The sequence below is a fragment of the Rissa tridactyla genome, chromosome 2 (genome assembly GCF_028500815.1).
Source record: "Rissa tridactyla isolate bRisTri1 chromosome 2, bRisTri1.patW.cur.20221130, whole genome shotgun sequence".
NCBI classification, from domain to species: Eukaryota; Metazoa; Chordata; class Aves; order Charadriiformes; family Laridae; genus Rissa; species Rissa tridactyla.
Window position 1 is genome coordinate 22,837,416 of NC_071467.1, and position 27,500 is coordinate 22,864,915.

Below are 27,500 nucleotides of genomic sequence, written 5' to 3' on the forward strand. Positions count from 1 at the left end.
GCCACAAATGCAACTTGTTTTCCACATGCAGTCCCAGGTCCTTTTCTGCAAAGCCGCTTCCTGCCTCGTCAGCCCCCAGCCTGTACCGGTGCATAAGGGTTATTCCTCCCCAGACACTGGACTTCACAGTTCTCTTTGCTGAAGTTCATGCAGTGCCTGTCATCCCTTTTCTCCAGCATATCCACACCCCTCTGAGCAGCAAACCTGCCTTTCGGCACACTGACTGCTTCCTTCACCTTGGTGGTGTCCTTCTGTTGTCCAGCTGCCTCTTGCTTCCATTCATTTGAGAAGTATCTAGCACTGCTTTAGCGGGCACTAGGTACCTTGAACAGGGCAAAGTATACAGCAAAGCAGTTTGTACCAGACTTACTGGAAGCCTAAGCCTCTATACTACACTTGATTGTAGGAAGGCTTTGAAAACAAAAATCAAAAGAGAACTAAGATGAAGAATAGAGACAACAGTTTAGCCTGATTCCTCCTATGAGGAGAATTAAACGCTTCTAGTGGACCAAAAAAACCCCACCTCTTTACCCCTAAGTAGTTTATCTCAGTTACAGTGGGCTCAGAGTCAAGATGACTATCTTTGTACGTAGGAATAACGAAAGCCAGTGGAAAGGGCGGAGCTGAGTGATAAAGGGGAAAACCCCTTCCACTTGCTCACACACTTTAACAACCCGGTCAACACAGTAAGCCGCTGTTATTTTCTGTAAGGAAGTGGGAGAGAGCACAGGAGTGTGAGCACAACTGAACACTTGATCTCACTCTTTCTCCTTTTTACCTATAAAAAAAATAGTAAGAAAAGCAAATATAGTTTTACACAGTAAATATTATTTTTATAGACTTCAACCCCCATTTCGTTATCAGTACCTAGATGTAACTCTTGCATTCAAAAGCTAGCCTTCTCTTTTAATAATTAGAGATCTCAATGTTGGCTTATCAAAGACAGCAAATTCCTCAAAAGTACTTCTGGGTCACAATTAGAGATTCTATAGCTGAAAGCTCTATAATGCTTAGATTCACAGCACTGGCATTTTCAGTTAGGGATCAAATTAGAAAAAAATCCAGTGGTTACAGTACTTCAAATACTAATTGTGACAAATCAGTGCTCCTCCAGTCTCAGTCTTAACTGAAGTCAGTTTTAAAAGGTACTCCAGTTTTTACTGCATATTTAGCAGCTAGAATACGTAGAATACTTGTAATAGCTGTGATAACTGCTACTGAAATAGACAACCCCTCTCTACACACATTTAAAGGAAGCTGTCATATCCCCTGTATGGTAGAAAGGATGCTACCAAAAAAAATACAGTATTTGAAGCCATAAAGTAGTCCCAAGTGTCAACTGACTGAAAAGAACAAAGAATTATCAAAAAATCCCAGATCAGCCTAGCTTGTTAGCATCTCACATTACTCCCATCTTCCCAATAATCGTCTCACATCTTTTCTGTAGAGTCTTGAATATATAAATATGAAAAACATTCATACATAGATTGGTGGCCAAACAACATATTTGAGCATTTCTGCACAAAGCAAAAACACACCTGCATCTCTTAAAAGTATTTGTGCTGAAGGAAATCGCATTCCTGTACCACTGCATGTAGGATGCAGCACTGGTTTTAATGCGTAATACACAGCTGTGTCTAAACTGAAGCAATCTACAGTTACTTGTGGTACAAGAAAGTGACACATTTGCACAGGCATGTTTATTTTTTCCTGTGTTTACAGTGCTTCAATTGTAATTTTAAACCATTCAGAAAGCACAATTCCATACCAATTTTACATACTTTACATCACAGTTCAACAACATTAACACAATTGTATCTACTAAATCAAATGAACAAAATGGCCATGAACATTTACACTATTCTTCTGTAAACAAGTTTTTTTTTTATAAACAATGGTAAATGGAATTAACACAGACCACCATATGAAAGAGGAATGAGCTTTTCCTTAAATAAATCACTCTGTTTATAAATACTTCAATTCTCTCAATATACATTTACAGACATAGTTGATTAAAAGCAGATTACCTACACTGTTCTTTAAAAAGAAAATATCTAGAGATGGACCACTGTGTGTTAAATTCACCTAACATAAGAAGCAAGCATATGATTAGTAGAGTGTTAAAAGTATCACTGTACTTCATCCTCACTTCTGTTTGTTTACACCAACACTGAGAAGATTGTCATGTTAGGGAACTTTTACTTGAATTCCAGCAAATTACAATCAATCTTGTAGTACACATATGGGTAGTACTCCTGCTGACTGAGGTTCAAGCCTGGAATATCCACCGTTGCCTGCAAACAAAAGTTTTAAAAACAGTTATACTCTTACAATTCAGACTCCTATTCAGAAGTAGATGGAACACATATTTTACAAGCAAACAGGCCAGGCAAGACTTCAAGCTTAAATTTTCACGTTCAAGTGACTGTTTAAGCGACAAAGTTATAACTTTGAAAAATGAGTAACGGTATTTTTCAAAATTAAATACAGGTGATTTTTTAAAATCTAAGTAGCTTTGTATCAATAATTCAAATCTGTTGCTATAGTAAACATATGGCCAGTAAATGGAAGTAGTACTGCAATTATGTTTTACTACTTCTAAACACAGACAGTTTATGAAAAGAATAATCATTTAGGGTGCTGAATGATCCAGGAAGTTACATGAAGTTCAGCATCTTCAATTTTCACCTTAATTGTCTCACACCCCCTTTTCCCAAAAAGGCATGGAAATACTTTGAAAAAACAAGGTAGATTAAAAATAATATTTTAAAATTCAGCCAAACTCATTGTGTGGTCTACCTTTAGTTAATCTTTAACTATGAAAAGCACTGCTTTTCAATACAAAACAAATCAGCAGAATAAACCTCCTAGCAAATCGGCTTTAAACATGAAGATGAGACCTCTACAGATGGAAAGGATGATGCCGTCTTGACATCAATTCAGCCTCCTTCAGCAGAGGACAACCATGTTAACTTAAAAACAAAGACAGCAATGCAATCAAAAAAAAAAAAGCTGTTTCAGTATTAAGGCCATTGTTACTGTAGACTGTGGACAATTTATGTATTTCTTCAGGGCTCCAAAAAAGATATAAAACGTGTTTAAATTCCTTAAGCCTAGTTCAGATCAAAGGTGATTTTGTTTGAATTCTTTGAGGATATGAATGTGTATGCAGTCTGTAAGATACCTTTCCAACAGTAGTAGGAAAGAATGCAGTAAGAAGTTACATGAAACTTTTGTACCAGACAGCTCATCAAATGCATTAGTTACAACTTTGAATACCGCCCGCTCTGCAAAAATGTAAAACAGAAGTGGCATTTTTATAAGGAGACATAATTTTCGGTACTGTGAGTGATGGAGAATGTAGACAGGTATAGCTTTTTAATAAAGCCAGACTTTTTTTTTTTTTGTTTAAACAGACTAAACCTAATATTGAAGGGGAGTAGCAGTTACAAAAATACTTACATCAATGATAGCTGCTGCACTGCTGTCAAGGTGCTTGTATAAGTCATACAAAACCTCCCTCAGTTTCTTCATTGTTTTCTTATTAGGCTGAAGCAGCATTGCCTGGAAGTTAACTGGCAAACCATACCTGAGGAAGTCAAGCAGGAAACTATGAAAATGCTAAAATAAGCCTCATTTTTCAAAGTAGGATTTTATTTTATTTTGTTTTGAGAAAGAATCCTATTGCTGAAGAGGAAATTCTGCTCATTTTCATTTTTGCAAGACCATTGTGTTTCTACAATTCATAAGGCATCAGTAAAGTAGAAATTCTTTCTTCAAGTTTAAAATAATGAAACAGAAGTCTAAATGCTTTTACAATCATTTTAAATCCTTAAGCACTTAGCACAATTCTCAAAGTTACTTGAAGTCTTGAACTAGGTTTTGAACATTCCAGCTGGTTTACTTGCAAGACTTCGCTTATACCACTAGGTGGAGAATGTAGTCTCTACCCAACCCTCCTTTCTAGATGTGTAGAAACATTTGCCAATATTCAAATCAAGTTCAGCTTTCTTTCTTATTCAAGTTTGTCTTCAAAACAAGCCCGTAGCAGCTATGAAATAGACTAGAATGCAAGCAAATGATTTTTTTTTTCCTTTTCTCCTCTGCTGTCTCCTTTATGATAACTTATCAAACAGGCTAAAAAAAAAAAAAACATTTCAATTTTCTGACTAACGCAGAAGGCCTTTCAACACTAAAAAAAAAAAAAAAATAATCCAGGTCCTTCCTTCTGCAGAAAAACTACAGCTGTTCTTGACTCAACTTAGCCACTATGCTTCTGGATAGGTATGAAGAAAAAAGCAGAGAAATTTTATAGTTAGAATATTGAACAGTTTAATACTGAAAGCTTTAGACTACAAAATTCTTAGAAAGGCATCTTTTAAAGAAAAAAGCATACATTTCAAGATATCAAACTATATTACTCAAAACCTGAATATTTTTTATTTTGAGCTATTAACATTTCCCACCTAAACAGACAATAAAGTAAGCTTTTTTCACAAGCAGCTCAAAGCAAGCTGAGAATTTCAAGAAACACCCTGCTGCAACTTACAGAGTACCTGTAATTCCTAAAGCACCGATGGAAAGACTATCCAAGGGGCAAGATACACAGTTATCTACCTCAAATATTCCACAACTGGCAACAAGAGCTATTGTCATAAGCCATTCTTGTTTCCTCCATCCCAGAAGAGTGGCATTCATACACCTCAGTTTGGTAAATCCAAGCTAGATGTAAATTCTTACAAAATCTAGGAAGAAAAGCACTATTCAGGTCTGCCTTATTACCTTAAAACAGATTCAACAAACACTCGTAGTGCTTTCACATGAATCCACGCAATGAAAGCTTCACTGAAATTAACTTTCAGCCACCGAACCAGAGGCCCCTGTGGAAGGGAAGAGGAAAAAAATTATGTTATTCAAACTTCAGAAAAAGATTCAGCTCATTAAGCATGTTTGAGGAGATACTCGGTATCTGCACCATCATAATAAAGTCTACTTAAAGGCAAAGTTCACTATGGACATAATGGCTCAAGGGTGTTTTGATACTAAGTAAAGAGAAGTTTAATGAGACTTCTGTTGTCTCTTCAGCGCACCATCTCAGCTGCCATGGGCTAACTATATTAAGGACCATTTCAGTACTATCTGATTATTTAATTCAAATACTTGTCCATTTTCAAACTTCATACATTACCAATTGCAATATCAGCACTTGGCTCAACACAGCAAGGAGCATTTGTGCTACAGGAAACCCAGTTATCCCCGAGCAGATTAGCTGGGTGGCAGCTGACTACATCACATCATCCTTGCAATGCCTTCTCAGAATCACAAGTTCAAGGAATTGTTATGCAGCAATAACAAGTCTTAGATGTCTCATGTTTCTATAATGACTACTTTATACAGACTTACAAACTGTTTCTTCTTGTCAGTTGACAGTCTATTCATTTCTTCTTTATCTGCTTTCATCTCTTCTTCATTATACTGGAAGTCACGGACCATAAATCTGCATTTGGAAGTGAATAAAATCCGAAGTGGCTATCTAGAGATCCTTCAAAGCATGACAGACAGAACACACATAAAATAAGCCTTACTTATATTCTCTGGCTTTATGCTTGAAGTCATCCACTGCCTTCCTGAACAAGGTGACGTTACAAAGGTAACTGTCTTGATCCTCAAAGAGTACGCTACACAGAAAAAAAAGTGTCAGAATTAATAAGGTTCAAGTCATCACACATCTGATATACAGTAGCTTAAGTTGTACTTTATTGCTACTAGGCAAGAACATAAATGTAGATAATCACATGGGATTAGTTCCCAAATTAAAGCCCTTATACAGAAAGTAACTGAAACTTTAGCAACTGCTCTTTTTACTCCCTCCATAAAGTATGACAGTTTCCATTTCTGGAGACTTCACAACTCAGAAACACTTAATACATGTCTGGATATTTGTTCAAGTTAAGATTATTTTACAGAAAAAGGAACTAAAGCTCGTCTAATACTGAAAAATTTGGACTACAGAATTCTTAGAAACATGTGTTCTAAAGGAAATGGATTTAAAATAGAAAAGGATACAAATTAAAAAACAGGTTGATAAGAAAAAGTGTTTCTTAGGCTGTAAAGACAACCTCTAGATTTACTATTCAAGACAATAATGCTTATTTTGAGACTTCACCTTAGGGAAAAAAAAGCTTGAAGAGATTTATACTGCTCCTTAGTGTCATACTGTCTTCAATACAAGCACCATCCAACAGTTTAACAGGTCACCTCTTCTTAAGCTATCCCTGGATCATAGTTTCCCAGTAATTAAATAAGAATCATTAGCAGATCTCCCACTAGGCTTAAGTTGATCCAACTCAAATATGAAATTAGCCAGAGCAAGTTCAGATTTTGTAACTGGCACAAAGCTGGTGATATCAGATCTGCCTTATCAGACCTCACCCCGTCAGTTAAAAATCAGAAACACAGCAATGCTTTATGCTACATGCTGACTTTATTTTCAATGTGGTTACAAGATAGCTAAAGTGGATTAACAGTATTATCAAATCCTGGCCTGTCTTTCCCATCACAGACATCAAGCACCAGCTTGGTACCAAGGACCTTTGTTAGCCCCTATGAGACTTCTTTGCACAGAAGAAAACCATCTACACTTACAGTTCTTCAATCTTTAACAGGTTTCAAAGGGTATATACAACTTATTTCAAGCCCTCCGAATACAAGCATTAAGCTTACAGGCTAGCTAGCATTTGTTGCTAAACCCCACCATGCACTAGCCTGAATCTGAACGTGCCTGTCCTGAACTAGACCAACTTTTCAATTCTTTTACTCATCCCACATAAATTAGTTTGATAACTTTTTTAACCTTAGAGTTAGAGATTCTTTCATTTTTTCCTCAACTGCAACACAATCAAGCTTGACCAGATAAAGCTATAAACCTAGACATTTTGACAAGTTTTTATCAATCTTGAACATTCAAAATCACTACACGTAAAGAACACTTATAGCACATGCAAACATGAGTTTTAGCATTTAACAACTTACTTGCTGGAACGCGGTACAACCATCTCTGCTAGTGTTTCATATTGCTTAACCCAGTCATTATAATTTAACCTAGAGAAGAAACAGGTTATGGTTAGACTTTTAGCACTGTAGTAAGAAATCTTAGATTGTTTTTCCAAAAAGTGTTAAAAACATTTAATCATCAAATCTTCCAATGCAGGTATAGGTTGTCAGAAATACAAGACATCAGGGACAGTCCTCCTCATGCTTTTTTGAAGATTAATCCTAAATAAACTATAATTACAGCAAAACCAACATTTTATCTTCAGTCTTTATGTTAAGTTTAGAATTGTAAAATTTTTGAAATCGAAGAACTATGAAATTAAATTAGTCATCATTAAGTACAGATCTCAGGGGACCAAATGTCAAGGTTTATCAAAAACTCCTTAAGTAGCTCCGCTCTTCTGAGTTACTAATAGGAAATTTTTTTCCACAATTACAAATGGGTTCCCCAGAGTCCTGCACTTGCCTGAACAACCACTGAGAATTTTGGAAGCCCTGCCTTTCTGTAGGTGGTAGTGAAGAGGTTCCACCCTTTCAACACCAAAAACAAGTCAAAGGTAAAAGAAAAGTAACTGGAGATATACTAACCACCTGTCTTCTGCTAAAGCCACTGCAAAAATATTTTGCCTTCACCAGAGTTTTCCATGTGACAGAGACTACTGCTTCATGTGATAAACAGCCTACTGGCTATCTTTGGAAGTTAGAAGCTCTCTTTGTTCACAGCTCCAGAAAGACAGTCTAGCATCATTTTCTCATTTTACAAGAGTCTTAAGGACATCTGTATCACCACTTTCCTTGGCCAGGGGAAAAAGTGGGGTTTTTTGTTGTTTAAACATTTCAGACAGGAACAACCTGTTCCCTTTGACGTGACATAAGCAGATTTCCATTGATAGAGACTTAGGTAAGTTAAAAAGCAGTGTCCCGACAATCTGAAAAAGTGCAGCGCAAAGGAGTCAAGAATTCACTTCATTCACTAAGTGGTGAAATCCAGCATAGTCCTAACCAGGATAATTCAATCATTAAGCCTTCTACTATAAAACAAGTCATGTTTTTACTCAGTACTTATTATTTTCATAAGGACACCTTCTGCAATGTGACTAGCCATAGCTAATATTAGATAAGAGACTTAAGTGTAATCTCCAGTTAAAGAAATCGATAAGCAGTCAGCACTCCTTATGATGAGTTCTCATGAACAATGGAATACAGGTACACAGGCTCATTTGCCTCTCCTAAGCATCAAAATGTTTGTGTTAGTTCATCCAGTAAAAACCCAAACAAATTCAGATGTCCTTTCTTACAGTATTACAGGGTTGTGGGATCTATTACTTCATTTAGATTTCTTATTTTATTCTGCTTTTAGGACAAACAATAAACTTACTTCGGTACGATCACTAATAACGTGACCAAATATTCTGAATCGAGTACAAAGTCCTCTTTCTTTACAATATCAGCAAGACTTCTGGTTAGCAAGCTTCCCCTGCAGAGAAAAAAAACAAACACGACAGACAGAGTAAATACACGTTTAACAACTGAGTTAATCTGAACAGTGCTTGACAGTATAACATTTTCAAAAATATATTTTACCTAATCATTCGTTATTAGCAGAGCAAACAAAATGTCCTTATATGCATTTTATATCTGTCTAAAGTCATTGAAAGTTTTTATCAGTAGCTCCACTGCTATGCGTCATTTCCATATTCCAAACACCTCACACATTTAAGAAGCCAAGTTCTCTTTTTAAAAGTGATTTAAAAACACAAGAACCATTAAAACCATTAATTGTGAAGTCTAGTATACGAAGCCTCAGAGTTATAACCGAGCTAGTACAGACCTACATATAGACCTCAATAAAAATTTAAAGCAGCATATTGCCTCACATTCACAAAAGACTAAGAACATACATAGATTTAATGGGGCTTAGCTGACAAATTACCATGGCCTAAAATGGAACTTAAGGCTCATAAAATGGTAATCATTAGTATGACCCGTGGTTCTGAATAAGCCAGCAGGCTTGTACCATTAACTGTAATGGTGGGATTGCGTCAAATGAATCAACCATATTTGCAGAGAAAAACTACTGTACCTCAACTGTATTTCAGATAATCATCACATGTACATGACAAGACAGCACACAGTCCTTCTTTAATTTATTACCTGCATGTATGCAACAGCTGTCTCTCTGCTGGTTAATTTTGAGGGGAGAAACCCAGAAATATTGATATGCTTACAGCATAAATTGGAGTGAAGGGAGACTTCCTTGTTTAGACAGAAAGCTAAATAGCAGCGTTACACACCACTTTAACGGCAAGCTTCTCTCAAAGGCTCCAGCAATTTATACTATTTGTACATGCTTTTGTCTATTTCATATTGTTTATCAATTGCAAGTGAGCCAGTACCACCGAGTCAGCTGGTAATAAATGTTCTTTTATGACAGCTGCTATTCAAGATTGATAAACGCCTCAAAACCACATTAAGCTTAAAGGCTGTACCTCTTCACATGTTACTAAGTTTTCATGGTTTCCTGTGCTACGTAAGCAAAAACCAATGTGACTTACGCGTTCTTTCTTTCCAAATTCTGAAGGTTCCCTTTCAGATTATTGTATGCCGAGGCTCTTGCTTTTAGATCATTGTCAATCTGGTTAACTCCCTTAAAGATAAAAAGGAAAGGAACAGCGTCTAAAGAACTAGAATAGTTTTTAAATGAATTCTTAATTTCAAAGCTTAGATCTGCCAACAAGAACTTAAAAAATACTCAAGTTAAAATGTTTATTTCTCTAGTGCTTGAAAAACTTCACTCAAAACTCAGAAAGTTCTAAGTTAGAATTCCTCTAAAGAAAAATCAGCCAATAATAAAAGTTACACATCCTCTTCTGGTATCAACTGGACACGCTACTGCACCCAGCTGACCATTACTCCATCACCTTGAGCCTACGACCCTCCATCCCAGCTGGCAGGAGAGATCATCTGAAGTTTACCTTCCTACTGTGGGACAAGTACGCTTGTGAACACTGGGTATCGTTTCCTCCACCTGTTACCTCCCTTCTCATTATACTTTTCCCTCATTAGCATTTCAGTGACAAGAATGATGGTACGGTTTTATGAGTAGCAAATCAATAATTAAGTAATCCAAAGCATTATTGCTTTGCATCATCTACAACTTCAGAGGAGACTCTGTTGCACTGTGTTTGCCCTCTGCAGTTTGCACTTTTGCTTGAGATGAACAGCCTGGGGCACTCAGAGATAGAATATCAACTAAATGCATCATCTGCCTGATCCAAATGGCTGTTACTATTTACAGTTCTAAGTATTATCACAATTATTTTGTCTTCCCCTTCCCCCCCCAAACAGAGCTATTTCCCATTCTGTATGTTTGCAAAGGAAAATACAATAAATTTTATCACCATCTCCCTTCACAAAGTCATTTTTATGACGCTGTTTTACATTGGTAGTGGCTTACGACTATAAAGAAAAATCTGGTTTACAGAGACTTTCTTCATTTAGTAAAAACTTATGTATTTTGGAATGTCTGAAGTTGCACAGGGCCAGTTCCAGAGTAGACAGATAAACAGTTTCTGACTGGAATCCAATTTATTTCAGACAATAAATACATCTGTCTAATCAAGTAAAGGCAACATTCTGTGTTCAATGTCACTGGCAGCCTTCAATCCTCTTTCAAACATTCAAATCGAAGTTCCAACTATTTTATCATTTAGACTCAGACTCTCACGTTTGGCTTGCCATTGCTGCTCAAGTAAGCCACCTTTCTCAAATCCATCCTCCAGGACTAATTAGAATGATTACCAAAAATGATTCATTCCCAGGTAGGTAACCTGGCAGCAAGTGGAAGAACACGAAGCAAATCAAGCAATTAGTAGGTCTTAAACATCCGATTATACTCCTATCAGCATGTACCCTATTCAGAGAAGTATTTTAAAATCAATACACTTAGTAACAGTTGGTTAACTGAAAGAATGCAGTACAGTACTGGTCTGGAATCGTACTGCTGCCTAATCCCTTCTTCCCTGCTTCCTTACCTCCTACGGTATGTAGGTACAAACATATCAAAATTCACAGGGACGAGTATCTGAACACAGTCTAGGGACCCTCCCTTTATTTGGACATAGGCCATTGACAAAACATTTAGTCCACATATAACACTTCCGCTTGTGGATCCAGATATGATTTCATTTCCACAAAATAAATCTCTTTCAAAACCTACGTCACTTCGTTATAGAGTGATGTTTATGGTAACACAGAAGTTCACTTGTCTGTAGAAGGAAGTAGTCATTAAAAGCCTGAACGTTCTAGCAGTTTCATTTGGCAACACATTAACAGCTTGCACCTTTACAGATACCGCAAATACTCTGAAAATAAGACAATCTACTTTCTAAACAGATGAGTATTGAAGGTTATTTAAATTCTTTGACTTATATAACCTTTAGTAAAGCATGTGGAACATTTCAGTAGGTGTCACAAAGCATACATCTTCATGAAAACTTTTTTTATACTACAAGAAATGAGAACTTTTTATACTATAGGTAATGGCACTATTTTTATTTTTTTTTTTTCATCTAGAAGACAGCATCAGGGGAAAAATTAATCAGAAGCTATTAAGCTAGTACCTTTGTGCATTTGGACTTTTTCCCAGACCGACAACCTTCCCCTCCGCTTTTCCAAGGATCAAAACTTTCCACAGCATTCTAACTATGCATTGTTTAATGACAAAAAGCAAAAAACATTGATACCAAACACTGCCTTTATGAACTAGTTCCATTCATCATTTCCTAATTGTCAATACTCTAATTGTTCTCATTTGTAAAGTTCAGTAGCCTTCTAAAAGACGAGTGCTTAGACAAAAGCCTGTTAACTGCTGCACTGAGTTTACTGTAAATAAGAATCAGCTTTTCTTCCTATTAAAGCGTTAGAGAATGCAGAACCACAAACCTCAATGTCACGGCAGAGCTCTTGGAAATATATTTGCGTAAAACTGCCAAATGACGCAACATAAAAGCTTCCTTTCAGTAATAGAACCAGTGGATAACTCTTAAATGTCATTGTAAAGTGAGTCAGGCTCATGATATTGCTAAAGAAAGTATCAATCCAGCATAGTGGGACTGTTTCTACACATAGCAAGCCCCAGATATTTAAACCACTTAAGTAGTCATTAGCAATCCATGAACGTCTTCCTATACCTAGACAGCTGAGCTGTTGTACTGCAAGACATACCTGGGTTGCTGAAAATGTTTGGCTTGGGCACTAAGGCTATCGAGGTTGTGTCCTTGTGTAACAGTCTTATGACTGTAATTTAAAATACAAAGAATGACTAGATTAAGTGACAGCTCTCCCGTGGCACATCTTCAAAGTCTTCAGTATTGACACTGGGGTTCACAATACTTCTCAAAGTTAAAAGCTTAAACAAACTTGATGGATAGTTTTAGTAGATTTCCTTTTATTTTAAAGGCTTCCAACACTGCTATAATTTTTCCTTAACTGACAAACTCCCCACTGCAGTTGCCATAACTCTTATTTTGGCAGATAACAGAATCTCCTGCTACAGTGAACGAGGAGGATACAAAACCATGCAGGAAAAGTTGTATTTCATGATCTGACAAGCTTTTCAAGTTATTTTATCATCAGACACGTCCAGAGACTTCACAGATTTTAATTAATGTAGCTCTATCAATTTTCCTATACCTTCATGTTAATCACACACCAAAGTGAAGATTTTAACTATGTTAGGGACAGAACTGCTTCAAGTCCTGTGACGTTATCTCCTAGGCATCACTTCTACAAGAATGTAAGGCAATTTCAGTCATCTTCCTTCTCTTCTCCACTTTATGGACACACATCTGTGGCTCACAATTGAAAACATTTTTTAAAGTATTGGAAAATAGATTTAATACACCTGAAGCTCTCCTGAAGTCCTTGAAGCTCTCCTTACAGAAGATACGTACAGCTAAATATGCAAAGAAATGGAAACCCTCAGCCAAAATTATTCAGGCTGAACTCCAGCAGACCTGTTTCTCTGCATTTAGTATCCAGTCTAATAATTCGGTGAGGTTCCTAAATTAGACGGAGAAGAATGTAAGCCAGTTATTTAATTTAAAGTTCAGGTTCTGGAGTATAACTTTGCTGCAAGCAGATGATTTAGCTAGCAAACTCCAGGACACAGGATAACATGTAATGAAACCTTGATAATATTTCAATAAAGGGCACGTCCCTTCATGTTCTTTGATGCTTCTTCCAATAAACTTAATTGCTACAAAGCCAAGTTCTATACTATAGCAACAGGTCAGTTCCAAAAATGAGACTAAACACAGTTGAAGACTTTTTTTTTCCTTTTTTAATTCAGTAACTTTCACTCCTATTCTAAAGCCAAACCAAAGGAAAGGAACTTTTTCAAGAACCACTTCCTTGATAAGGCTTGTAGAAACCACTTCACCTTGTCTTCTTATGTTCTCTCTATCCCTCTTTGCCCACCAAGTTCATCTTCTCCCAACTTAAACTTCACGCCTATACCTGCTGTAAATAGCTGAATGCTTCATTGTGATACCTTCTTCTGAAGAAGCAAAAGCTTATGTACTTAAGGATTGTCAGATATTAAGATTATTATTTTCATCTGTGAGATATTTTTAATGTGCAAATCTTAAGTCATAAATCGGTCAGTCTTCCTCCAACAAAACTCCACACTGTAGATGTTTTCCAGGAATAGTTACTGAGTGAGATTTGTGGAGTAAATTCAAGATACAGTGATAGCCCCAAAGAAAATATCAAAATGAAAGAGTTTGTTGCATTCTCACTCAGTTATGTACCACATGTTAAGATTTTGTAATCTCTGCAAAAATTTTAAACTAACAGTTTCAGGAGAGAAACTACCATCTAGACTAACCAGCTAACTAAACTAACTGCTTTGCAGTTATAGCAAAGCATGAGTCTGCCAGCACTAATTCCCATCCCCACCCCGATTATAGTTTCCACATATCCATCACCCAAGACTATCTCTACAGGTACCCCGAGCAGCTGCTTCTTTTTCCCGGGTTACGTATTTTATTGACACAAATAATTCCAAGCGCTAGTTTGCAGATTACAGACAACAGAAAAGAAAAAAAAAAACTGAGAAAGCTGGGAAGATATTAAAGCGAGGGCAGCTTAGAGAGAACTCTTTCACTGTTTGAATGCAGTAAGTCGCTGCTGAGGACCCTATATATGCTCACAGCAAGTACAAACCAAATGAAGTCCCCAAAGTGCAAAAAACTTTACCAAGGTGTAAAGACAGGGGGAAAACCCATGACAACACTCAAATGAGCTTTTCTTACATCTAACATTGAGGACTTATTTTTCCCCTCACAACTGAGTGCTATAGCTTTCAGAACGTAAGTTCCCTGGTTCACTGCTAATAGCCCAAAAAGTTTGAGAACATCAGACAAACGGCATGCCAGTCCAGCAAAATTTAAATGTAAGTGAAATCATTTGCTAGCTATCTATTTGTTAACTCCGTGATCTTAGGAAACAAAAATCAGCAAAGACAGCATGATGGCCTTCAGAGAGCACTCTCCAAATCCTATCCCCATCCTAATACATTATTTTGGTTACTAAAAGACAGACACTACTACCAGGTTCACTCCTATTGTTATCAAAGTTATGTGAAGCTAACAAAAATAGACAAACAGCTTTGAGTACCAAGTTTTGTGCAAAAAAATCTCAAGTTCAAATAGCAAAGTTTTACATAAAAAGTTACCTTACCTTTGCAATAATTTCTGAAATATTCTTCAAGGATTGCTTGATTGGGTATTTGGCCATATCCCACTGGAACCTTGTTATATAGGTGACCAAGTCAACTAGAATTTTAAAGAACAACATTGTTAAGACAGACGATAAAAAGACTGATGTATTTATTACATTTCATTTAGGATTGCTGTAACAGAAGAGCACTGTAACAGACTGTTTGTAGACCTTTACACGTGTGGACCCTGTTGCTTAAGAAATTTGAAAGTAAACAATCAAGTTTAAGTTATCCGTGACCTCTGCCTTCAGATATTGGTTTCTCTACCTCTGTAGACCCTAAATGATATTTACTACGAAGTCAACGATGGCTGGAGAAGCACAGACAAGACCAAATATTTTTTGCTTTGTGTGAAAAAAAGGGTGGGAGAAGGGAGGGTTACGATGGGGAAAAAAGAAGGCAAAGATTATGTGGCTCACGCGAAGCAAAAGTTTTGTAAAGCTATCTACGAGAGAGACTACTCCAAGCCCCTATCTAAGAATAACCACGTTAGTTAGGACCACTGCACTTGTCTTCATGTTAATCCACTCATATTAGCCTCTCTTGCATCAACACAAGTGGTGCTGAATTTTATTAAATGGCTATTGAAAACAAAATACCGATTTAGAGACCAGTGCAACCCTTTACTATGATAAAATGGACACATTTCCATGAGACAACAAGTTTTATAAAGACACTCTATCACAATTTGGGAACAACTGAATATTCCAGCATAGTTTATGTAAAGTCATACCTATTCAGACGACAGACTAATACAAAGACTGTTTAGAGCAATCAGTAATTTTTATGTTCCACCAGAGACCACTGATGACAAAATACAGCCCCAGAGGATCAAAAGGCTTCTGTAAGTGAGTATTTAACATGTAGATCTAATTTCTTGCCTTTCTGGATCCTGTAATTCGTTTCAGGGACGGTGACTCATGGAAAAAAGTACTTCCATGTCTAAACTAGGCTTTCAGAATGCCATACAGAGAAGGAACATTCAGTAAGTTGCCTTCTATTACTCTTAGGATGCACATATTACGGTTAACATTTTACCTCCATTAGCCAGAAGATTCTCTTGAACTTTATCTTTACTGTCTTCTAGAACATCAGCCATATACTGTGCCACTTTCTTTACAACACTGTAAAAATGAATGATAAAGATATGAAAAAAAGAATGAAAAAACCTGCCATTTTGAGAAATACCATTAATGAAACTGATCTGAAATTGCCTGGGGAAAAAAAAATTAAGAGATTGGATCAAAAAGGAAGAGTTTATTGCTTTTTGGATCAAAAAGGAAGAGTTGATTGCTTTATATACAAACTTTCCAAGAGCACAAACTGGGATCGGTATCTGAAGGAGACCAACTTCTCAAATACATGCCAGAACTTTATTTAAAACCTTCTCTAGTGTTGCTGCTCATCAGTTCTCAACAAGGTGAGGCTAGTTTCCTTGCCTCCACATAGTAAGCGTTGAGTTCAGGTGTAATCTCACTATACTCCAATCTTTTTTTGAAGGCTGTGCTACTTTCAAAATCCTAACCCCTTCCTAACAATAGATAGCAAGGTAGAAGTCATCAATAATCCAAACTAAACAGAAGGCAATTGTGACAATGAAATACCAAAGATAACTGAAGAGCTATGGAGAAACCCCAGCCTTAAGCCCTCATGCGACCCGACACACAAGACCTGCCTTCCTCACTAGAAAAGCTATGTTTAATATTACTCCCATGTGCCACGCCAAATAGTTTCCTTTTGTATTTAAAACCAAGTACTTAACATTTTTCTCATTGAAACAGAAGAAGGCACCACAGGTTCTGGTCATGTGAAATTTTGTTATATTTGCTCAGAATCACTTTCAAAGGACCATTAGTTTCTTCAAGATGAATAGATTTTGCATTTTAATATTAATACTGTTTAATCATCTCTGTTGATTAGGAAACAACCTTCTCAAAGTCTGTAAATTGTACTCTAACTTGCTAAAAGAACAGTTTTACAGCTTTTACTGCATTTCGTCATCACTTCCTGCAGCTGTCAGGCTCATTTCTTAACAGTTCTCCAGGACCTGGCAGCACACACCACTACAATAGCGAGAACCGTCCTTCATCAGTGCATAATGACCCACTATTCCACAAGTAGTTCTTTTTTTTTTTTTTTTTCCCTCCAAGTACAGATACTAGGAAAACCAGCAGCTCCGTTTATTGAAATTTTAGCTTGCTGACTGTCTACAGAGAATCACTATGAAACAAAAAAAAGCTGAAAACGATCCATGTATTGTTAGGACTTGCAAACCATCATATCATTATTCTAATATTTTACATGCTAGTAAAAATAAACTGTTACCTCTCCACAAACGCATCCAGTTTTGCCAGCTCATCGGACAGACCAACCAAAACATCCAGTGTGCCAACCTAGAAGGAAAGATCAAAACGCATTAGCAATTGTATACAAACATAGAAGTATAAAACTAAATTACAATAAAAGCTAAATCTCCTGAACAGGTAGCTTTTCAGAACTACATAAAATACTGTACTCTAATATTTCAGACTTGGTGCTTTAACAAAGTCACACCGTGTTTCATCTGCTCAAGACACCCCTAAAGCACACTGTATCAGACCTATCTCACTCTAGTTTGGGGCACAGTTTCAGTTTTGCATTCCAGCTACTGAAAACATGTTAAAACACCTTCTACATTGTGAATTGGCTGCATTTCCCACAAGTCACTTGCTTTAGCATTTGATTTACTACTTTAGATCAAATCTGAAATTTGTATAATCAGGTATCTCAGTGCTGGAGGCAACCAGAACATTGAAAACTCTGAAGATACACGAGTACTACAGCAGTCAGACCAACACGAGTCTGGACTTTTTGCAACTGGAGTAATGGAATATCTAACTTGTCTCTAAGCTTTCACTCTTTCTTCCCCTCTCCTCCAGAAAACACTTTCTTCCCTAGTTTCATGTAATAATCTAAATCAACGTGTATTCCTTTCTGGGGCTAAGGGTGATGCTATTTTAGACTCTATAATTCAGACATGAAAGTTACGGCACAGTAAAATATACTCTGTTTAGCTGTTTCATACACAAGTCTCAAATAGGTCTAAGACATCAAAAAGCATAAAAACAGTATACCTATGCTCAAGTTAAATAGCCAAAAGGTTATTATTTTTCAATAGGTCACATAATATCAGTGTTTCTTTGGTTCTCTCCTTGAAGTACTTGCACATTTGTTTATTCTGTTCAATGAAAGTAGGAGATAGCTCCAAAGAGATGATTCTCCTTATCTCTAATATTTTAGCTTCTAGTTTATATTTCTTGCTGAAATATTATTAGGCATAAGTGAATCTTCTGTCTAGTCAAAGTGCTATTAACATGATTTTTTAGTCTAGCATCTTTGTTCTGTATATTTGACCACTCAACTTTGCATGATTCCTGTTCTCTTTAGCCTTGAAGCAGAAAGGAGCACAATTACTTAAGTAACATCACAACCAAATCACTTTCCATGCCACACTTTCTTCTGAGCTACATACAGAACAAGGAAGCTAATGTTTTGACTGGTCACTTACAAGCCACAGGCCAAGTAAGTCTTTAAGCAATAAGGCTGCTGTTCAATGGAGATTAAATCACCTTTTCAATGAGTTTTAACTAAAGGATCTCAGTCCTTAAACAGTTTTACAAGGTCCACAGAAGCCAGACTATTTCCCATCATATATAAAGTATTCTCAGTTTTTGCCTCTTTCAGGGTGTAGAAACAAAACCAATCGTTTATAACCCTAATGAGCCACATCAGTTCTTAGTGATTACTTTTCTAAATGCTGTAGACATCCTACAATTTGAAAGCCATCCTTATTCACATCCAAAGATTTCCTGGGAGGAGATGGACATTTGTTGTAGTTCCTCTTCTTACCTCTACTAATGTATCTATCGAAATAACTCAGGACAGTCTAAATGTGAATGTAAGTTCTGGCAGTTGGAAGATCCTCTTAAAAGACACTGAAGCACTTTGTGCCCTGAGCTTGTTCCTTAGCAGAGACAACAACAAGGCATCACACCACCTGAATTTGGTCCATTCGGTAGACAGGGATTGGTGGCATTTTTTTCCTCTTCATTTTGGTAAGCTTTGATGAGCTTTCACTCAGTTAAATTGAGCTCACAATTCTTCTTGTTCAAGAAACATTTGGGTGTCAGGCTAGACCTTTTCTTAATGAAGACACTGGCTCATAACTTTTTCATACCCAATAATTGTGTTTAAGAGAAACTGCTTTCAGGTTTTGTTTCGCTTCTCACAGTAATGCTTCAGTTTTCTTCCTGTTTTCTCTAACATGCATCAGCAGGTCACGCTGGAATGTGCAGCCAGAGACAGCCACTACTCTAACAGAAGACTGCCACTTTTGGACAGAGAAAAGGCAGCAGCTGTTTGATCAACCCCTGTACTTTAAATCGAGCCTTTTCACTGTATCTCAACCATAAAAGGATAAGCAGACAATTCAGAAGTAAAAAAACAAAACAAAACACCCAAAACCAAACCACAAAACACCCCCCAAAACCAAAAAACAAACAAACAAAAAACCACAAAGGAAACCGTATCATCTGAATACTCAGATCACAACTCTCCATTTTTCTTCTAATTTTCTTCTCCAGCTAACTGCTAGCAGTATGAGGTCAAGACTACTGGCCCTGGAAAAAACGCTGAATTAGCGAAGGTTCAGCTTGCTGAACCTTTAAAACTTAGAGTGACAATTTTCTAACTTCAAATTTCAGAAAAAAAAATATCGTCTAAATTATTGTTTAGATCTACACATAATCATCAGAAGTAGTCAGCTGTTCTCTCTAAAAAGTCTACAAGTATTCCCCATCTACAGATGTAGCCTAAAGAAACAGAGATGATGCAAAACAAACATACTTCTTAGGACACGACAAGGGTCTTACATACCTTCAAGTCCGGAATATTGAACTTTGAATTAGTAGAAAGATTGTTATTTTTTGTAGTTGCTGCATGTAGTTTCTCCCATGTCTGTTGACAGGTTTTTTCCCCAGGAGCAGAAATCAGCCAAAACTCGGTCATTTTTCTGTCTTTATCTTGACGTTTTCCGCTTCTGAAGACAGAGGCGAGATGCTGGTAGAAGGGAAGCAGGGTGGGGAAAAAAGAATATCTGCCATTAGTTCAGGATGCAAAGCTTTGCCTGAAGAAAAACATGACATTCCATGTTACTAAAGTGCAGCTCCAGCCACTGTAAGAGATTTTACGAAGAGCATCACGTGGTCCCAAATTCATTTTTTCCTATCTTCCAAATCACATTTACACAGTTGGAAAGTCTTTTTAAACTGCCCATCCTGCAAGTTAAAGCAGGCTGAGTTTGCAACATTAGCATTTTTCAACTGCAATTCCACAAAAGATTATAAGCAAACAATCTACCTGAAAATAAATCCAATAAAACAGGACCCAAATCGTATTTTCACAGCTGTATATATTTTCCAGCATCTGTATGACAGACAACTTTTTCTCAATGCATAAGAGGAAAAAAAAAAATTTCAACTCTGACATTATAGCTTTTCCAATCACTTTTCAGATTAGGACAGTGCTTTAAAGTGAGTAAATGTCTAAAAGAATATTTAAATACAATAAACTTTAGTTTATTCTTTCAAGCAAAGAAGGTTCTCCTGGCAGCTAAAAATTTCAAGGAAAAGAAGGACACTTTCTAGTCTTGGTATCTCTGTTATTATCGCAGACCTTCAATAATGTTACACGTACTGACATAGTCAAGAGAGTATCAGTAGTAAATACAAATTATGTTGAGTTAATTTGCAAACAAGCTCAAGAAGTTAAAAGTATATATGTACATATATACATGTATATATATATAACAGAACAAAACAGTTGAGTTACTAGATTATTTTTTTTTAAATAAGGGAGTGAAGAACAAAAATCAAAATGTACCTTGACAGAATCTAAATGTCAGATTTTGATATTTGCAATGTCTTATGTTGCATAAGCTGTTGCAGCTTTCAAAGAGTAGAGACTAACCTACATTAGCACAGACTGCAGCACTCAGTCGGTTTAGGGTTTGGTTTGGTTTTTTTTTGAGAGAGAATCAAATATTGTATTTGTAAGAATTAAGACACAGTAGCAAACTTCGCCCAAAACAAAATACATAAGTCCTTCATCTGCGTAATCATTCTAGGCTCAACAATTTATCGAGGGTGTTGAATTTAGAGATGAGCTAAAGAAAGGCCTGTTAGCTGATTCTTTTGTTCAGCTACTCAGGAAGGCTAAAGCTGAAGAAAGTTTACCAACCATTAAATTAATATCATGAAGCACATCTTGTCACTGGCACAACAGCCATTCTCCTTCAATTAAGGGGCCTTGTTTGTAACAAAAGATGATGACATCCAGTCATCAAGGCTCTTGATCCCACACATTCCATGCCACCTGACACACCATTATGAGGTAGCAGCACAGCAGTGCTGTAATCCTAAACACACAGAATGCCAACGCAGGTAAAAATATTTGAGAAATCGGAATGTTTACAAGACCAGACACATGTCCCACTCCACACAGGCTTGTCCAGCCTGACCAAGCCCAGTTCTGGGCACTCTGCAGAGCTGGGGCCATGCACCTACACAGCTGGTTCTATTCAACAGCAGAAAGTCGAGGACCTGGAAGTTATCTGTGCTCTCCTCACTGGCACTACTCTCTCTTCTCCTCTACCAAGTTGCCAAAGCAGGGTGGAAGGAGAAGGGGTAAGAGTTCTTTGCTCCTGGAAATAGTATGGGTGAGAAAAGGGGTCCTATCTCTGAGAAGGATGGGTGAAAAGCCCGGGTCTACTTCCCCCACCATGCTGTGGCCTTGCCTGTTGGGGAAGGTCCCTGAGAGCAGAATCAGAGAGGGGGGTGAAACCCATGCCAAGGGCCCCTCAGGCACCACTGGCCCCTCATGCTCAGAAGCATGTACTGTAACAACCCTTGGTCATACTGTACTGATGATTTTGGTACCAAGAGGTATCACAAAAAATTAAAGCAACATCAGTCATCACCAATATAACAGCATATTATGGGGTTTCTTTTTTTAGGGAAGGACTAACCAGGATTATCTCGCATAATGGTCACCACGGGAAGTCTAATTATCAATGAATTGAACAAGAGAAAAATTTCCTCTTATTCAAACTACTTTGATGTGTGATCTTCCTTAACGGATGCCAAACTCTTTGAATCCACTGCACACGATGTCTTCCAATGCTTCACTGAACTCTGGCCCTATAAAAGACATGGCCAGGTTTACAGTAAACTTCATCCATGCAGGAAGACACCCCTACAGCTGACACGCACACTCAAAGTGGTTAAGCATTAAATTGTTTTTTGTTTGGATTTGACTAGACTAGGGCTAGAACAGTCTTTATAAGAAATGTTGGATAAATAAACCAGTTTAGGCGGTGGCAGAATCAGTGTGCAAATATCCAAGTAAAAGACAGAAGAGCCATAATGTAGAAAACCAGACTTGTATTCAGTCAGATGGATGGAACATTGCATTCTCATGTTTTCCACTAAAACATAAATAGCCCTCAAAGAATAAGTACAAAGTTTCCAGAGATTATATTATCCAAGGAAACAGTTACATGTTTACAATGACACAGTCTCATTCCCTGCATTACAGATTGGGAAAATACGGTCATCTACTCAATGGAGGTATTTTCAAATACAAAAAAGGAAAAAAAGCTTGGTAGAAGAGTTTTAAATGTTTGTTCCTATGGGGTTTTTTTTATTTTATGTAAAGGAAGGAACGAATTTGAAATCAGAACTATGCGGAACAGTGAACAAGAAGTGGAGAAAGAAGAAGTGCTACAAAACGGTAAGAAAAACAGAAACAGATGCTAGTCATCCAAAAAACACACACTGACGCACTATAAAATGAAAGCCATGAAATTTCAAGACAAGGACCACAGAATAAAGCAGGAAATACCAAGTTTTCAAATCTTCTAAGTACACTGACAGGTATTTTTTAGTAAATTATTATTTTTTAACTTTGATCTGTGCAAATAATGGTATAGAGTCTGCATTGAGATTCACTGCTGTGGTGTATTTATTCTTTCTTTAGGTCAACAGGTATTTTTAAATTGGCAAGCTTTGGCATCTCAGCAGCACACAAAACCTACCACCGGTCTCTTTTTGGCCTTAACATTAGAATATCAGTTACATGGATAGTATCATTTATTAGCTACACCTCGCCTTGAAAGGCCTTATCTGTACTTTTGACAGTATTTTAAAATTACACTATTGCAAGTATGCGATCAGCCAAAAATTCTAGTCCAATGCAGAGTGAGATCTCATTGTACTAAGCACTGTCTGTATAAGGATACATCCCTCACTTAAACACTGCAGTCTGAAGCACTATATGTTGACACTTACAGTTACAGGGGGAAAAACAAACAACAAAACCAAAGAAGTTACAATAAGCATGCTGGCAGAAGCAAACTTTATTTAGCTGGTAGTCTTCTCATATCCCAAGAAAACCCCAAAGGCACGGTTCAAATTTTTAAGTACTTGGCTAACAACACGATGATTAAACTTCTTTCCTTTCTCTACTTTGCTTATGATTGCAACTGAAAGCATTAATTAAAGCTGAGAATCTAAAGCTGAAGCAGGGAGGATAACCCCAACAAAAAACTGCCTATCAGCTATCACCTCACCTTCCTCTCTCCCAAAGACCATTACCTGCATCATTCCAGTCAAATTTTCTCAGACTTTCCTGCTTTTAGGTTTTTGGACAACAAACCAAGGGAATAATAAATAAATAAAAACAAAAGTAGAAAGTATAAAACCTAGAATAAGCAGTAAGAACGGACAAATGAACTCTTGTTTACACCATGTAGCTCTATGACTAGCACTTTTTTGTAACGTACTATTGAGTATAGCATAGCTTCACCTCATCACTGTTAGCTGTTTTTGCTATTTCAATTGTTTCTGATGCACACTCATTAAAAGAAATAGTCATAAATAGATAGCCATATACATAAATGGAATTGTCTACAACACCTAAATCTACCAATTTAAAAACATACGATACTATAGTACAAATAGAGTAAATCAAGCTAACACTTTCAAGATGGTGGTTTTTTCCTAAACATTGTCCATTCAGTACCCTACCACACCATGATATTAGGTGAGTAGAAATTATGGTCCTAGTTCTGCTGAAGATGGGTAAAGCCACCTGTTAAGGAGTGAAACTGCTACTGAGATGCCACTGTAAGCATTTTCTGGCCAACTTCAGCAAAAAGCATTTGCTACACAACCAAAAGAAAAAAAAAATTAAGGCAGAAACAAAGTTTGTGTGAGAATCTCTCTATAAACCATGCTGAATTAAAGTTCATGACTTCCAGGAACAGGTTCTGGAATTCCAACTTTATACATGGCACTGAGCTAGCTACCTTAATACCTACAATTGCATGGGTCACGAAATTACTATTTTAATACTGATCGACCAAACCTTCCGCATCTCAAAAAGAAAGTAATTTAACCTTGAAAGATCAGAAGTGCTTTGACCCATCTTTATTTTGTTCAGTACTCACAAAGAATGTAAGCTCTTATCTATAAGGGCTTCATACCAGAAATTCATTAGAATACACTTTTCTCATTGTAGATTCAACAACTGGTCAGCATCTCATTGAGTTTCCCTTGACACTTTCTCATAAGCAAACACACAATGTAATTTTGAAGTTTAATAGCCTTCCATGTGCTGTTACAAAGAGATTTAAGTAACATAAACACGTTGCCAATATGTTCTGCTAGACAAATAAGCGCCACTCATCTATACAATGCTTGAAATATTTCTTCCCTTGAAGCTTTCCTCTGGAGAGCCTGTTTTTGGACCCTAACTACCCTAATGCCCAAAGTAAGTTCAATATGTTATTTAAAATGTATTTTGCATTACTACCCATAATTTATACTGATTAATTTCTATGTTACTAGGAAAAATGGATTTCCAATGAAAAATCTTTCATGCAGTATAGTACACTATAATCGAAGCAATAAAACCACTTAACAGCTGTTTCAATGCTGTACTTGGAAGTACATATAGCAATGTCAAAACAGAATCTGAGCTAAAACACTGTGCACTGCATTTTTCAAAAACAACAGGGCTGGGGAGAGGGGACAATTGTTTCTTCTTCCCTATTCAGCTCAACAGGAAAGCTTAATCTACTAACGTGACTCAGAAGTCTCCCAATATCCAGCACTAAGTCCCTGAGAGTTATTTCTTCAAGCTCGCTCTCAGAAATCACTTCTGAGGCTTGGCGTTTGGCCTTCACTGCCTCCCTGTTTCATAAACAGAAGCGGCCACAATGAGGAAGCCAGATCTACACCCGGGAAGGTTTCACAACGCAGAATTCACATACGCCCCGTGCAGAAGCAACCCGGGGCTGTAATACGGGGCGGGGGGGAGGGGGGAGCTGGCTTTCCTCTCCCCAAAGCAGCTGAACTGGATCACAGGGATTAGACGACAGCTCCCACAACCGGGGCAGCGGCAGCTGCCCCCGGCAGCCACCGGCGCAGGCTCCCAGGGCCGCGCTTTCACCTCGCTCCCCGCGGGAGCCCGGCAGAGCGGCCCCCGACACCCGGCAGCCCCCGAGACTTGACAGAACCCCCGAGAGACGCGACGGGCCGCGCTGGGCCTGGCGCGAAGGACAGCGCCGGCCGGGCCTGGGCCCGGCCGGCGCTGCCCTTCGCGCCAGGCCCAGCGCGGCCCGCCGCGGGGGGAGGCCGAAGCGCTGCGGTAGCCGCTCGGGGAGCGTCGCGGTCCGGCCCAGGCCTTCGTCCTCCTCCTCCTTCCTCCCTCCCTCCGCCTCCCGGGTCGCGCCGGCGGCGGCCATTTACCGGTCACTGCTCCATCCCCCGCCGGCAGCCGCCACCGCGCCGCCCGCACACCCGCCAGCGGGTCACGTGAGGTGCCGGGTCAGCTGACGCCGCCGCAGCACCGGTCACGAGACGGCGGAGAGGGGCGGGGGAGGGAGGGAGGGAGGGAGGGAGGTGCCGCCGCTGCGGCGGCGCGGTGACTGACAGGTCCGCTCCGGGTCAGTTAGGCCCCGGGTTCGAGACCCGGCCCGGCCGAGCCCGGCGCGGTCATCCCTTCGTTCCTCTCCGCCACACAGCCAGGGCTCGCCCGGTGCACCGCCGTCGACATGGACACCGCCAGCCTCCTCCGGGCAGCGAGTCAAGCTGCCTACGGGCACCTCAGGGCCCGGCAGGCTTCAGTGGGCACCAGCCGCCTCAGAGCCTGGTCAGCAATGGCTGCCTCAGGGCCTGGCAGACTCCAGTGGGCACCAGCCGCCTCAGAGCCTGGTCAGCAATGGCTGCCTCAGGGCCTGGTCAGCAGTGGCCGTCTCGGGGCCTGGCAGGCTCCAGTGCGCCCCAGCTGCCTCAGGGCCTGCTCAGTAATGGCCACCTCAGGGCCTGGCGGGCTCCAGTGGGCACCAGCAGCCTCAGGGCCCGGTCAGCAATGGCCACCTCAGGGCCTGGCAGGCTTCAGCCGCTTCTGATAAATCTGGGCTTGATTTGGGAATTTGTGGGGAAAATACGTATGGATCCAAGCAGCCTCATTCACCACGAGGAAGCTGATGGTGGTAAGAAGGCTTTATATGGTTTTTCCCTTAAGGCAGAGAAGGATAATCAGGTTTGACAACACGTGTGTTCTTTCTTGCTGCAGTCGGCTAATTTTCCTCAGATTGGCTCTTGGAAAATGCAGTGGCAGTTCGGTGATCAAAACGATCAGTATATGTGTACTTAAATGGTATTTATCTGTGGTGAAGGACTTGGGAAAGAAGACAATATGCATGCAGGTGAAGAGTGGGAAAGAATTAGAAAGAAACTGTTGCAGTTCTATTTTGGCTTCAGACCCCATTTTGCTTATCTCGTACAGTAGTTGCTAAGTGAAAAATAGCAGGTTGTAAATTGCTGCATTACTAGAGAAGTTAATTAGTTTTATTGTGGAAATCTGCTTATCATCTTAATTCACAGTATTATCTGGAGAAAGCAGGAACCATATACAGAAAGCAAACTACTTTGTTTTGCTGGTTTTGGTGAACCAAATGATTTGTTCCTATTTTTCTTCTTTTTTTCAAGTAGGCATGACTTAGGGTCATCGATAGCGGTGAGTGGCTAGTGGGGAACTACAGTGCAGAGGAGGCACAAATGCAATCGCAGATACCAAAAAGCCGACTTCACATAGTCCCAGCCCAGCAAAGGATGTGGCTGCATTTGTCTGGGAGCAACTCCACACCTCTAGTCCAGTGGTCTTCTCCCCCTTAAGTATTTACAGATCTAGCAGCTCCAAACTCTACTTAGTCAAGTTCACAGTGTGAATGTTATTAAACAACCCCTAATGTGGCAAATCAGACTTCTTTCATCCATTTATTTTGTTCAACCACCAGAGGCTTCTAAAAATGCTCCCATTACTGAACTGCCCACAGACATTTATAATGCTCTAGACATGCTCCTACTGGTATGATTTAGTAAGAGACATTTCTCGTATCGCTGTAAAAAAGCATACTGTAAAATAATTCATAAAACCAGAAACTTACCCACATCAAAAATGGGCAAACTTATTTTTAAATACCCACATTACAAACTCCAGCAAGAATCATTTCTTAATGGCTGAATTACTATAATTCATTCAGTTTTCAGTGGATATTCTT

General features: G+C 38.6%; 1 protein-coding gene across 1 annotated transcript; it reads right to left on the reverse strand.

Moving 5' to 3' along the window:
* Positions 1-2,147: 2,147 nt before the first annotated feature.
* Positions 2,148-25,767, reverse strand: ATP6V1C1 (ATPase H+ transporting V1 subunit C1). The gene is made up of 13 exons (XM_054191078.1): positions 25,684-25,767; positions 19,751-19,933; positions 17,162-17,229; positions 15,875-15,960; positions 14,797-14,891; positions 9,609-9,700; positions 8,432-8,530; positions 7,033-7,101; positions 5,586-5,678; positions 5,404-5,497; positions 4,783-4,880; positions 3,463-3,589; positions 2,148-2,294 (listed from the first exon to the last, which is right to left on the reverse strand). The coding sequence occupies exons 2-13, from the start codon at positions 19,880-19,882 to the stop codon at positions 2,199-2,201; spliced, it is 1,149 nt and encodes a 382-aa protein (XP_054047053.1). The 5' UTR covers positions 19,883-19,933; positions 25,684-25,767; the 3' UTR covers positions 2,148-2,198.
* Between the last annotated feature and the right edge of the window lie 1,733 nt (positions 25,768-27,500).

Bases quoted from the DNA above. Each gene is read 5' to 3' on its own strand.
- ATP6V1C1 (XM_054191078.1), bottom strand. From the start codon at position 19,882: ATGACCGAGTTTTGGCTGATTTCTGCTCCTGGGGAAAAAACCTGTCAA. The intron at 5,498-5,585 runs GTAAGGCTTATT...TTCCAAATGCAG, and splicing joins CATAAAGCCAGAGAATATAA to ATTTATGGTCCGTGACTTCC. The intron at 2,295-3,462 runs GTAAGTATTTTT...TTTTGTTTGCAG, and splicing joins GTGCAGCAGCTATCATTGAT to GCAACGGTGGATATTCCAGG.